Source organism: Uloborus diversus, chromosome 2 (genome assembly GCF_026930045.1).
Source record: "Uloborus diversus isolate 005 chromosome 2, Udiv.v.3.1, whole genome shotgun sequence".
Classification (NCBI taxonomy): Eukaryota; Metazoa; Arthropoda; class Arachnida; order Araneae; family Uloboridae; genus Uloborus; species Uloborus diversus.
This window is the reverse complement of record NC_072732.1, coordinates 55105513-55119494: the sequence shown is the minus strand read 5'-3', so window position 1 is coordinate 55119494 and position 13982 is coordinate 55105513. Positions and strand designations below refer to the sequence as shown.

At 33.3% G+C, this 13982-nt stretch overlaps 1 protein-coding gene across 1 annotated transcript; it reads right to left on the bottom strand.

Moving 5' to 3' along the window:
• Positions 1 to 874: 874 nt before the first annotated feature.
• Positions 875 to 10533, bottom strand: LOC129216323 (uncharacterized). Its single transcript, XM_054850534.1, has 3 exons — positions 10496 to 10533; positions 5868 to 6261; positions 875 to 1147 (listed from the first exon to the last, which is right to left on the bottom strand). Exons 1-3 carry the CDS (start codon positions 10531 to 10533, stop codon positions 875 to 877), a joined length of 705 nt encoding a protein of 234 aa, XP_054706509.1.
• Positions 10534 to 13982: the final 3449 nt, after the last annotated feature.

Sequence of the window (13982 nt, the reverse complement as noted above, 5' to 3'; positions counted from 1 at the left end):
CAATTGCCTGTTTGGTGATATTTTAATAGTTAAAATTTTAACCTTAACTCCAGTGGATTAACGCTAAACTCCAGTAGATAGCGTTCATTGTTTTCGTTTCTTCGTTTTCCAAAAATGAAAGTTTACCAGTAACACAGTTAAGTTACCTGGTCGAGTTCAGCCTTGTTACAATAAAGCTTTTCCCTGTATATTAAACATTACCAAAACATATGATCAAATTATCATGTTTCGCGAGTTTCGTTGTTGAAACACGCGGGTTACTCGATCATCGGCTATTATTTATATGAGTATTATTAACTTTGTTTAAAAGCGGATTTTATTCTTTCGTTTGTTTTGAAACAAATCCCATTGCATGCACTCTAATCTTAGCTTAAAATTTATCCAAATTCAGAATTTGTAAAATAAAAAATGATTGAGCCGTGAAAAATCTCATTTCTCAAGCATGACACGTGACAATTTATTTCGACAATCAATTTCCCAAAAAATCCTTGCAATGACATACAAATTCAAAACAAACTAAGTAGGTAGGAACGTAAAAAAAAGTCAACTTTAATCAGTACTAAAATTTGAAGTATTAATGTTTTGGAAAAAAAAGTATATAATTACGTCAAACTTATTTCCAAATGAATCACTTTATAACCAAACTAATAACATTTTATTTTGAGTCAAATGTTTGTAGATGAGGATAAAGCAATCCGTATGCTTTCTTAAATAATCGCCATATGTTACATAATCTTACTTTAAATTCGTTGAAAAAGTTAAAAATCTTCACTTTTTGAACGTATTTAGTTAACTTTAACTACGCAATTGTACATTTCAAGCGGACACAATCGGCTAAAAATCTAATCTTACGTTCGTTACATTCAATTCTTTTTCACCCCATTCCAGGTAATCTTGCTTGTGTGAGAGCCATTCTAAAAGCTGTTGGAAATTGGGTCAAAATGATGCGAGTCAGTTCTTTTCGAATTTCATCTCGAAACTCTTCTTCCACAGCGTTGTAAAAGTACTGCATGGGTCCTAGATTTGATGGTCGAGCATTGATGTCTCCGAACTTCGTGATCTCGAATACTTTTAAGTTCCCTTTCAGACTTGCAGGTGCTCCGGAAATTCCTGATTTTGCCAAAGTTTCGTTTACGTAAGCTGTTACCTAGGAAGACAATTGTATGCTTAAGAGTACTTTAAATATAATGATAAAAGTAATGCAGAAAATGGTACAGAAAACACAGATTGTAGTTCACCTGTAGCACGTTAGAAGACACCAGAAGACGCCACGGAGCCCAAAATAATTAACGTTTATTGAGCTATGAAAGCGTTAAAGATGTTCTGTAAACTATAATTTTCCAAACAAGTTAACCAATAACATTTCGTGACAAAAGCAAAGGATACTGCATTTGTTGTGTTTACTTTTTAATTAGTTCATTACCATCATCATCATCATCATTATTATTTTTAATATTATTATTAATATACGTCTATATTTCGCTCTAGTCTTTTTGTTTTCAGCCACTAATCGTATGTTTTCATCTTTTATTGTGTTAAAAGTAAAAGTATTTTCGCAAGTATTAATACAAATACACACGCTCCGCCCCTTGCTTGTTTTACTCGCCAGCCCCGTTCGGCACCAAAGGTGGCTCCCTCATTAATCTTGCTTCCCGTTTTCCGTTGCTGCATCTTTTTTTACTACACTTTTTTATTTAACCTTTTTACCCATATTTTTATGCTCCTATTTCATGATTTTATTTACTTCCTCAGTTACTTTGAAACTTCAAGGGAAATTAACTAAAAATGAGCTGTGAAACTTCTCAGTCTTCAATATTTCCTATATTGGAACAAAAAATCTTACAACTTTTATGACGTCTTATACAAATTAACAGTGGATTGATGTTCTGGAAGGACTAATGCTTTAAGTAAACATAAATAAAGGACGACTGTTCCTTCCACTACAGGCTTATCATCTATTTACGTAAGGCACTTGAGGCTACTACAGTTTGTTTTCCATTTATCTTGCGTATGAATAGTTTTACCTTAAATAGACTACTACTGTCTGCATAGAAAATGAAGCATTCGCATTACGGCTAATTTTTCCAAAAAGTCGGTTTTTTTTTTAATTTCAAGAATACTAACATGTATTGCAGTTATTAGCGCAGATATAAAAGTAATTGCAACTTATCGTTTGATAAAGATGCCTCTACCTTCCATCTTTTTATCATTACAATTTTGAAATATTGCCTGGATAAAAAAAAATACTTCACAGTAAATTACCACCAATAAGCCAGGGCTAAAACAGAACTACATACCAAAGACTGCAGTCTCTGGATGTGATAACCGGTTGTCTGGCATATTGCATGTAATTACTCCACGCTTTTTTTTTTTTTTTTACAATTTATTTGCTTATGCAATATTCTCTTTTACACAGATTTCATTGTTTTTTCTTTCTTTTTTTGTGCAATTTCTGAGTAAGTGTTCAGCCGCAATTCGAGTCTTACTGTTTCTAGTTCGCTTTTCGTTTCAATGGTGTATTTTCGTAATCTAGCCACCAGATATCTCCAAATATGTTCCATTAAGTTCAAATCTAGCGATTGAGGAAATATTTCTAAGCTTACAAGGACAAATTTTGAGGCACCAAACGCAAACGTGTGCTTCTTATCGTTATCTTGATAAAAAAACAAAGTTGTTTCCGAATACCAAATTTTGGGCCAATAGTTTAAAATTGTTTTTTAAAATGTTTAAATGAACAGCATGATTCATTATTTCATCAAAAATTCCAAATCTCCAAGTCCTGATGCTGAGATGCATCCTCACACAAAAACACCTTTACCGTCCTGATTAACTAATCTAACTAAGTTCTTAAGATTAAGTTCTTAATCTTTTTTTCTATTTACAATTATACAACAATTTAACCAAAAATGTTGAATTCATTTTTATCTGTAAATAAGATGTAATTCCAAAACGGTTTAAGCTTATTTATCATTCATTTTGCTGCGAAAAGCGTAAGCTTTCTATTTTTTTGCACGACAAAGAAAATTTCTGGCTGAAGAGGTTCCATTTAATCCATCTAATCAGAGAACTTGGCGAACAATTTTAGGTGAAAATTAAATGCAAAATTTTTCATTTAACTCTGCAGAAACTTTTACAGCACTTAAATGTGTATTTTTCATATTTTTTTTAACTTTAAATCTCCGATCATGCTTTGTTAACTTTGCCGGTTGACCTTTTTAATACCTTGTTTTCGGTCGGATTCTTTTCTTTAAAGCATTTTATCAAGCACTTTACTATAAAATGGAATAAATTAACTAATTTAGATACATTTCAAGCCAATTTACCGCTACTGTGAGGGAAAAATTCAAATTTCGAATGGTGTTTGTTGTTTTTTACGAATACCAATAATTAAAAATAATAAGTACAATATTAAGGAATAAATAAACAAAACATTAAAGGGAAATGACTTTTAAGGGTCAACACAATGCAAAAATAATAAAAAAACGACACATGATAATTTTAAGGGTTTGTTACGATTCGGCGTGACCGTTTTGGCGAGGCAGTTTCGGCGCCAGATTTTTGCATTTTGAACTTAATGAATTTCAGAAATGTTAGCTCAAAGAAGAAAAAAGATTTTTGGAAGAATTACGAGAATTTGGCGCACTGGCAGCTAGTTAAAATTTATTTTAAAAGACTGGGGGGAAAGAGGGAGCATATGTGATCCACGTATGATTTACTACGATAACATAAGGGGAAATATCTTGAAAAATTGGTAAATAATGGCAGTACCAGTCCTACCTCTTAGTCAAAATTTTTCTTTTCAATGCTGAGCCGCTTTGTGTTTTTGTAAACAAAAAACTCGACTTAACTAATGCAAACCCATGTAAGGACATCAAGGTAAATTTAAGGCAATGTTTGATTTTGTTATTAACTAAAAAATTATTTATTTTTGAAAGTTAGTTCTAAACACTATTATTTTTCTGTAATCATTTTATAAATGTATTACTTTTTCAAATTACTTTTTCGCAAATTACTTCTTTTATAGAAAAGTTTTATTATTACTATTATTATTATTGTTGTTGCTTTTGTTATACTAAACAATTAGTCTACAATTTAGTGGAATAGAGCAGTTATAGGAAATAAAATGACACAAAATATTTTACTTTTATAAAAAAAAAATAAGTTTAAAATATTTTTATTGATTATATTAGTATTTATGAAACTTAAAAGCAATATATAATAATAATCTTTACATTACATAATAAATATTATTTGTACCTTGTGGGCTTATAAGTTTTTTCTTATCTATCCTGTGTTCAAAGCAAGCTACACAACTTAAAACTTTATAGAGAGCAGAGTTACGGGTGATTTTATGGGTGATTTTCTCAACAAGTTAATTTTTGCCTAAGACGAATATAGAACATTCATCTTATTATTAGTTGACACTTTTTAATTTTTATATAAAGAAAAGATATTTAAGTAAGTGCACAAATTAATGATCAGCAATGAAAAAAAATGAGTTTTAAATTTAAATTGCAAAGAAAAGTGCCAACACTGTCTCCTAACTTATCTACTTCGAAAAATTATAAAGATATTTTTTAAATTTTATTTTATCAACTAACAATAAAAAAGAAAACAAAATGCATCTTAAAAAATATTACTTCAAAAACTTTAAAAACAAAAGATATCTAGAATTTTGAAGTAATATTTGGCATATTTGTATGCAGACAATTTCGATTTTTAAACAGGTCGTTTTGAAATGAGTCGCGCCGAAACAGTCGTGTCGAAACGGCGGCGACGAAATGGGTTACGCGCCGAATAGTTCCATTCCGTAATTTTAATCAGGAATTTATTCGAAAATATTTGAGTGTACGATGACTTTTATGGCGTGTTATTTCTCTGTCTCTTCGTTTTTTGACCCATTTCAAAAACAAGATCCGTCAATATTTTGAAAAAACTACTGGGTTGTATTTAGAATGACATAGGAATGATGTGAAAAACTATTGGACTTCATATTCGAATTCAGTTTTGCGTTATTTTGGTTTTACTAAAAAATTTCAAAGTATACGAACACTGTTGGGAACCACTGTATTTTACCTAACCACAATGTTTTACGGTCATATGAGGCAGTGAGAAGCAAAGGGATGTAAGTGGCAAAATTTAAAAAAAATTGAGATAATCAGTACACATGGTAGGTGAACCTCTCCTCTGTCTTGGGGAAAGAGATGGTACTAGTAGCCCTGGTAGATGCTGCTATACAGCATGATTTAGAAGAAAGTTACAATTAAAGCCTACCTAGAAGCTAATCTTTAAACGCGTTTTACTCAACACTTGAAAATGTCCACTTGCATCCCTTTGCTTCTCACTGCCTCATATGTCAATGGGAAGTATTTTGAAAACAATTCTCAGAAAGTTATATCTGAATCAAATACATGGAGACGCAAAACTTGAAACGGCAATTTATCATTTATAACTCAGCTGCAGGTACGACTTTTGCACTTAGCACGGCAGTGTATGCAGCTTGACTTTTGTAATATGCCAATATTTTCATAGCATTTTATGCAATCTGCGTTTGAGAAGGCGGCGCAAAGTGCTATTCGGTGTGAAGGCATAATACTCTAAAATGTATTGATTGAACTTGATTACGGTGGTATGTTGTAGAGTAGCAAAAGGCGCCAGCATTGAACATTTGTAGTTGATCAATTTACACAAAATCGAGCTTTATTGGAAGGAAAATACTTGGTATGTTTTCTTTCTACATTTATGTCTCACTTGTTGCCATGTGCGCGTATGAAAAATACAATTTTTTGAAATCGGGTCCATCATTTCTGCTCACTCTGCATACTCAACTGCAAGAAGGAGTTAAAAAAATTAACGTCTATTCTTACTTGAAATGGCATAGGTGGCAGCTGTTCTATTCTGGCTTTTCCATCGTAGACTGTGCTCATGCCGAAGAAACTCATTACGCATTCCATCCCCACTTCGTTAAGGCTGATGGTAGGACCTTCGCATTCGGAGAACCTGCGGATCCGCGACAGGCCGTTGAATATCCCATTGTGGAAATCGAACCGACCGTTTACTGGCACGGGTCCCATACCAAACTGGAAAGGAATCCAGAAATCCGGCAGAGGAGCCGGATCCAGGCCCATATCCTGGATCGAACGTTCAAGTGGTTCGCCGATCACTGAATCCAGGTACTGGTCTGCTGCAGGAGCGCCATTGCTGCCTGTATGCACTAGGAATGGAACATTTTTAAATATTTGTTCGATGATGAAAAAATCACTTCGGATATAACAAAAAAAGATTCAGTATAATTTTTAAACTACACTGTTAGAAATGCATTACTCAGAATCAAGGATTCTACGGAATGAGACAAATATCGTTATTTACGGCGACTCTCTCCTGGCTTGGTCCGATCTTTATGCTCATATCTCACGATCTTTTTGTCAATTTCACTAAAACTTTAACATGAGCATTCTTCACGAAGGTATTTCATCAAATCCGACGAAAACTTCGTGAGATTAGAAGATGCATTTCTCTTTCTCTCTCTGAGAGTGTTATTTTTTAAGACAAAATAAGCTTTTATTGTACTGTACGTTTTTTAAATTTGAGAAAAACACTTTTCCTCGAAATCACCCCCCCCCCCAAAAAAAAAAAAATGGAGGCATCAATGCGGCGGTTTTTTTTTTTTTTTTTTTTTGTGCGAGGAAAAATTATCAATCAGGTACACTATACATTAAATAAGTTGGAATTTTTCTGAAAACCATTTAAAATTCTTATATTTTAGAAAAATATATTTATATTATAGATATTGTGTGCGAATGTGGTCCAAATTAGATTCTGAGAAATGTTTTGGAACTCTTTGCTCTAAATAACTAAACTAACAAAAATCGAGTAGATAGAAGAAAATACCTACATTTGTGTACACCACCTAAATGTTACCAGGTGCAAAATATAAATAAATAAATGAAATAAAAAAAGCAGTAAGTGAAGAAGCGACAAAAACAAATTTCTCCTTCTCCGGTGTTTGGTGGATATCCCCAGTAAAAGCAAAATTATATTTTCATGAAATTTTTGCAACGTTACAATTTATTATCAGAAAAGATGATTTATAGGGAAATACTTTTAAGCGGATGGAATTGCGTAGTATGTAGGGGAGGGTGGCCCAAAGCGGGTAAGTCGCCCAAAGCGGGTAAGCATTCGTATGCCGCCGCGCCGCATGGTGTACAAGCGGCGACGCATACGTATGTCGTGTTCGCCCGAATACCCCCGAGTTTCAATCAGTTCCAGCGAAGCAGCGGTGAAGCGGCATAGTGTAGCCAGGCTTAAAATTAAAAAAATGATACATTTCTAAAAGCAACTGAAGATTCATAACTTGTGAATAGTGGAAGATCAGCTTATTTTTTTAGTTGTCAATAATATTACGTTATTCTGACACCATAAACTTATAAACTACGATGATCTTTCTGTTTGTTTTGTTTTTTAATTTATGATTATAATTATTGAAATAAAAAGCATGCCTTTGGGCAAAGCGAGTAGGGTAAATCGGGTATACCCGATTTCTTTATATTTTTTGGCAAATGTAATGACTAAGATTTTATATTTAAAAGGGATAAATATAACTTGAAAAAGTTATTGATGTCATTTAGTTAATCTATTAATTTAATCAATTATTTCTTCATATTTTATAAATAAATGTGCTGACCCATACTTAACCGGTTTAAATTGAAAATCGAACTAATTTTTTATATTTTTTTATAATGGCAGTAAGCTAGTCAGCAGATTCAATCACTTATTACTTCATGGCAAATGTACGAAATCACAATTAGTTAAGTTTTCCCACTTTAGGCACCCTGGTAGGGGAAAGCGGGTTTTTCAAGTGTCTATAATATTTGATAATAGATACATATTGGGCTTAAAAAGATGCAAGGGTCACTTTTTATTTTGAAGTTCACGATCCCAGCTAGTAAAAAAATCGAAAATGTTTCGATAAAAAATCAAAAACTACAATTTTTGATCGCTTTTCGTTAAACTAATCGCTTTGGACCACCCTCCCCTATAGTTTTGCAAGAAATTTATGCAAAACTAAAAGCAGAAAGTTAAAGGAGAAAAGGGCATTTAAAAATAAGAAAAATGTCGTTCTCTACTTACGTAAAAACAGGAAGAGGATTGCAAACATTACAGTCATATCAATGCAATGAAAGTGATAACTTCTCTTCATTTGCAGACTTCTATGCGAAATCATGCGGGTATTAGATTAGTGATCTACATCTAATTTGCTATTAAAAAGTCATTGTCACCATTCCTTTCGTACTGATAAAGTCTTAATGCGTGTCTTTCTAATTCAATCTTTAGCAATGTATCAGCTTAAAGTAGTTGTCCAAAAGCTGGATTAAAACGCATGAAAAAATCGGCTCTTTTCATTTTGATTTTAAACAAATTTTAGATTACACTCAAACTTTCTTTTGTGTCGTCTTTTTTTTTTTTTTTTTTTTTTTGTGTGTGTGTGTGTGTGCGGTAAAGTAAAGCACCAGTAGTGGCCACTGCAAGTTTACTTTTTTACTTTGAAGAAAGAAATGAACAATAATACTGTGATTTTTTGTTGGTACTTAATGTAATTATCAAACTGAATCCATTTTATTCATCATTTATTTGAATTTAAAGTAAGTAATGTAAATTCTTCAGATGATAGAATGTCAGTTGGCCACTATTTAAAATTTCAGATTTTGTAGTTGCCACTATTGGATCAAATTTGAGGTTTGGGAAAAAATGGACAGAAATTGAATAAATTGAAATTCTGGCATATTTAGAAATTTGGACGATTTAGAAAGAGTTAATCTATAATACGCTCATTGAGTTTCAAGAGCGGCAATTAATATTGTAAAACCACAGTTTAAAAATATACTTCACTGTGGCTACTACTAGTGCGTTTTAAACCTTAAAGTGGCCACCACTGGTGTGTTTACCTTGTATGAAAATTTCAATCAACTTGAGACATAATTGACGAAGTCCCTAACCAGAAGTTAGTGATTTCAAACCAGTTTACCACAGTAAAGTTGGCGTAATGTCAGACTACGAAGGATAATGGCTATACATTTTGAATAGTTTTGTACGTGTAAAATAAGAACATTATGTAAATAAATTTTTTAGGTATATTTTCATGTATATTTGAAAATCAGGTTATAAAAGGTTTAAAGAGATTCAAAGTAGCTGCCGGTGTCTTGAAGTCGTTTAAAGAAGCAATTTCTTGTTATATCGTAAGGTTTTGAGTTATTTTTTAAGTTAAACTTCATATGCGGTTCTTATTCACCTCATTGGAAAAATATTTTTAAATTGTGATTCGAAAACTATCTTTTATAGTTACTCGTGAAGTTTTTTTTTTTTTTTCATGTGATATTTTATGCGATCCCCATTCACAGCACAAAAACAGGGTAGAATTGCTATTTTTGAGAAATAAATTAGATATATAGTGCTGCTCTGGTAAGTTGACCTCCGACATTGACAATGTTTACCTCTTTTTCGGGTATTAGGGAAGGTTAATTGGCACTTAATTGAGTTTGGTTAGTTTCGTAGTCGTTTTTAAAAACACTTCAACTAAAATCGGAGGTAATTACCCTTTTCTGCATCCCGAAATGTAAGTAAGCATTGTCGATGTAGGAGGTCAACTTAATAAAGCAGCACTAAAGTCGACTACCATGAGCTAATATTTGAATTTGGAGTTCAAACAAGAGTAATTTTTTCCAAAGTCAGGTCTATCTGAAGCATCAGAGCCAAATTAGATTGCTTTAAAAAAAGCTTCAATGCAAACTTCGAGCACACTTGCCGCTTTCTAAAACAAATTATTCGCAACTCCAAAGCTCGAATACGCTACCTTGAGGTGATTAGCAATGCTAAAGATAAAGGTAAAACATTCCAATCCACATGTTTTCTTTGGGGTAAATTACAGGCATCAGACAGTTTGTTGTGTAATGTAATTTAAGAAGAACAGAAAAGAAAGCTTCCCACAAATACGGTGAGAAATTACTGCAATTCACTAAGCGTCAAAGCAAGTTATAAGTTACGGCATTTGTTTGTTTTACCTTTATCATCCGCCATTAGACAGCGGCTGCAGCGCCCCTATAGTTTATTGGAGTTGCGAATAGCGCTCTGTGTAAAACAGACTCAGTTGCTACGCCTTACGTTTAAATTAATAAGCTTCATCAACTGAATTATTTTTCGTCTTTTCATATTTTTCTGATGCGTTATTTTTATGTTTCCATATTTTAGTTATAACTACTAATTAATCAACTCCTGAAAATCTCTTTCCACGGAAGGAGCCAGCAGTTCGTAAAAAATGGCGAAAACAACCATTCGTAAAAAAGGCTTCAACATCATGTCAGGTTCATGAGGAAAAGTGATGAATGACGAAAGTTTCGATCAATACACCCGTCTCAGAAACCGAGGCTAAGCCTACTTTTCTCTGGAATATTACTTTCAGTATTGGTGTGATGAGGGGTTTCTCCCCCCACGCCAGAACTTTTCTTTTTCCCGCTCATTTCCGACGCCAAACGACATATTCGAGGTGAAGTGTTGCGTATTGTGGCTCATTTTTCATCTCATCTGCAAGTGACTGGGGCACAGTGATGATCTTTCAGAAGAGGGGGGGAGGGGGTGTTTTGATTGGTCTGCGATAAGCATTTGAAAAGAGAGGGAGAAGAAAAACTCTTAAACAATGAAAAATCCGAGTTAATATGAGTGTTGGTTATTATTATGCAATAAATGAACTCCGTGTTTTAATTTGCTATGTCAAAAAGAAAAACAATGCAGCAAATATAAGAATTTATGTTGCCGTGGGCAGGTAAACGGCAGTATCTGTGGAAATGAGTTTTCGAGATATTTTAAAAAATGCGTTTTGGATTCAATACTAACAATAGGAAAATGTCGGAATTCGACGTTTTATTCTCGCCTTTTTTTCAGCCAAATACCGTACAATAGATAACAAAAGTGAAAAAAAAAATAATTTGAATTTTGACATCTTGAATTCAAGTTATGTTTTTCGCAATCACGAGTGTGTGTGTAGGCGTGTGTGTTTGTGTGTGGGGGTATGTGTGTTTGTGTGTAGGGCGTATGTGTATGTGTGTAGGCATGTGTGTTTGTGTATGTGTGCTGGCATAAGTGTGTGGACAGTTGTGTGTATGAATGTGTGTGCGTGGGGGCGGGGTATGTGTACGTGTGCTAAGGCATATGTGTTCGTGTCTGTGTGGAGGCATGAATGTGTGGGTAGTTGTGTGTATGTGTATGTGTAGGTGTCTGTATGCATGCGTGTGTGTATGTGGTGGTGTGTGTATATGTGTGCGATGTGTGTGTGTAGTTGTGTATGTATGCGCGTGTGTGTAGGACATGGATGCAACCTGGAGACGGCTTCCGCTATAGGAACAGCATCGTGAGGAGCCGTCGACGGTGATGGTGCGGAGGGTGGCGATGGGAAAATAAAATGACAGCACGCCAAAAACAGTCAAGTGAGAATAATAAGCAATCGGGATTGCTCAAAAAAAAAAAAAAAAAAAAAAAGATAAAGGAAAAATTCGTAGTTTCCTACCTTTACCTGCCCACAGGAATGTAATCAATGGCTAAAATATAACGCCACACAGTTTGATTACGATCTTATATGGGCAACTTAGGAACTGTATAGGTAACCAAAGAGCAATTCCACAGATCGCAGTTTCATTGGTACGAACTCACTCCTTTGCTATTTTCTTTCCATAGGTATATATATAAATATATATATATATAAATATATATATATATATATATATATATATATATATATATATATATATATATATATATATATATATATATATATATATATATATATATATATATATATATATATATATATATTTATATATATATATATATATATATATATATATATATATATATATATATATATATATATATATATATATATATATATATATATATATATATATATATATATATATTATATATATATATATATAATATATATATATATATATATATATATATATATGTATATATATATTGAACTCGAATGAAGATACCTAAGATCCTTTCAAGTTTGGGAGCCCATAATTAATTAAGTAAAATTAAGCATTTCAACTGCGGGCCCACATGACCATAATTGATTTTTCGGCTATTTTTACTCAAAATTATTATACAGAATTCATGCATAATACATGACCCTCGCATCAGAGAAACAGTGAGTCATCTAATCGAAAGGAATAACAGCAAGATATTGTTGCAGCCTACTGTTGCTCTGAGGTGACGATTAGCTTAATTCGACACACAATAAATAAAAAATGCAGCAGTAAAATAGTTCTAATTTATTCATTTACTAGCTACATTGCCTGGCTTCGCACGATCTACCTCGAAAATAAAAGTTATGTCAAGTGACGCATGTTGACCAACCATGCTTCAATTAGAGAAAAAAAAATACTGTAACATCTCCCGTCAAAAAATCGTCAAATAATAATCAAAAAGGGAAATTTTTACCTAAAACAAGAATAAAATTTTATTTAGTCACAACCGAGAAAAAAAAAAGTGGCAACCTTCTGAAAGCTAATTTAAAACGAGATCGCGCAAACGATAGTTTCTGATATGAAAATCGAGATCCATTAGGCTTAAAAGTGTCTTGTATTTTTTTTCCGGTGATTTTACAGCCTTTTTTTTTAATTCGAAGAAATTGAATGAACTCTATGGATATTTTTTGCGGGCTTTCGAATGGCGTTTGAATTGAATTGATCGGATAATTATTTCGGGTAGAAAGAGCCATTTAATGCCATTTTCGGGTCCTAAAATTAAAATATGAACGGTTCGGTACTCTTTTGGCGTTTTAAAAACCCTCCTACGTTCCTTTTCAGGTGTCCTAGTACCACCAAGTAAGCGAAATTTGGTCCAGATCCGACGAAAACTGCGGATTAGTATGGGGAACACACACACATACATATTCTTTGTTTCATTTATATAGATTTATTTATCAGCTGCATTAATCGCAACTCCAATAAACTATAGGGGGCGCTGCAGCCAGTCTAATGGTGGATGAAAAAGGTAAAACAAACAAATGCCGTAGCTTATAACTTGCTTTGAAGCTTAGTGAATCACAGTAATTTTTCATCGTGTTTGTGGGAAGCTTTCTTTTCTATTTTTCTGAAATTACATTACACCACAAACTGTCTGTAGCTTGTAATTTTCCCCCCAAAAACCACATGGAATGGAATGTTTTACCTTTTTCTTTAGTATTGTTAATCACCGCAAGGTAGCGTATTCGACCTCTGGAGTTGCGAATAAAAGTTGTGTAAAGTGATGCATGTTCAACAAATCAGGTAAAAAAACATAGATAAAAAAGGTTTTCACTAATTTTTCCACAAATAACTACAATTATGGAACACACACACGCACACACGCTCACACACACGCATCGTTACGCACATACACACTCCTACACACATGCCGTTACACACATACACACACACACGCGTAATTGCAGACACACAGGTCTACGCACACACACAAGCCTATACATTCATGCACGTGCACCTGCACACACAACTATACGCATGTAACCGCCCAGGAGGAGAGGCAGGCTTGGGGGGACAGGGGCCGTTTTTAAAAACAATAACTCCAATGAGTAGGGTCCTGTCGTGATTTCGAAAAATATAATTTGAATTCAAAATTTCAGGATTCAAATTAATTTCATTCTTTTTTTTAATTACTTTTCTACACGAAAATATCGTCTTTATGAATTAGGAATTCAACATTATTCGCAACTCCAACAAACTATAGGGGACGCTGCAGTCACTGCCTAATGGCGGGTGAAAAAACTAAAACAAACGCACGCAGTAACGTATAAATTGCTTCTAAACTTAGAAAATGACAGAAATTTTTGTTCGCATGTATGATTTTTTGTTCTTTATTCATTTGAAAAGATTTTTCAAAGTCTTTTGGTTATTCTGACCCATGTAGAAAGAGATTAGAAA

What these genes read in the sequence shown, in the direction of transcription:
- LOC129216323 (XM_054850534.1), bottom strand. Translation starts at nt 10,533, where the DNA reads ATGTCGTTTGGCGTCGGAAATGAGCGGGAAAAAGAAAA. An exon ending in AATGAGCGGGAAAAAGAAAA is followed by an intron (nt 6,262 to 10,495) that starts GTTCTGGCGTGG and finishes TTATATCCGAAG; the next exon opens with TGATTTTTTCATCATCGAAC. An exon ending in TGCCACCTATGCCATTTCAA is followed by an intron (nt 1,148 to 5,867) that starts GTAAGAATAGAC and finishes TTGTCTTCCTAG; the next exon opens with GTAACAGCTTACGTAAACGA.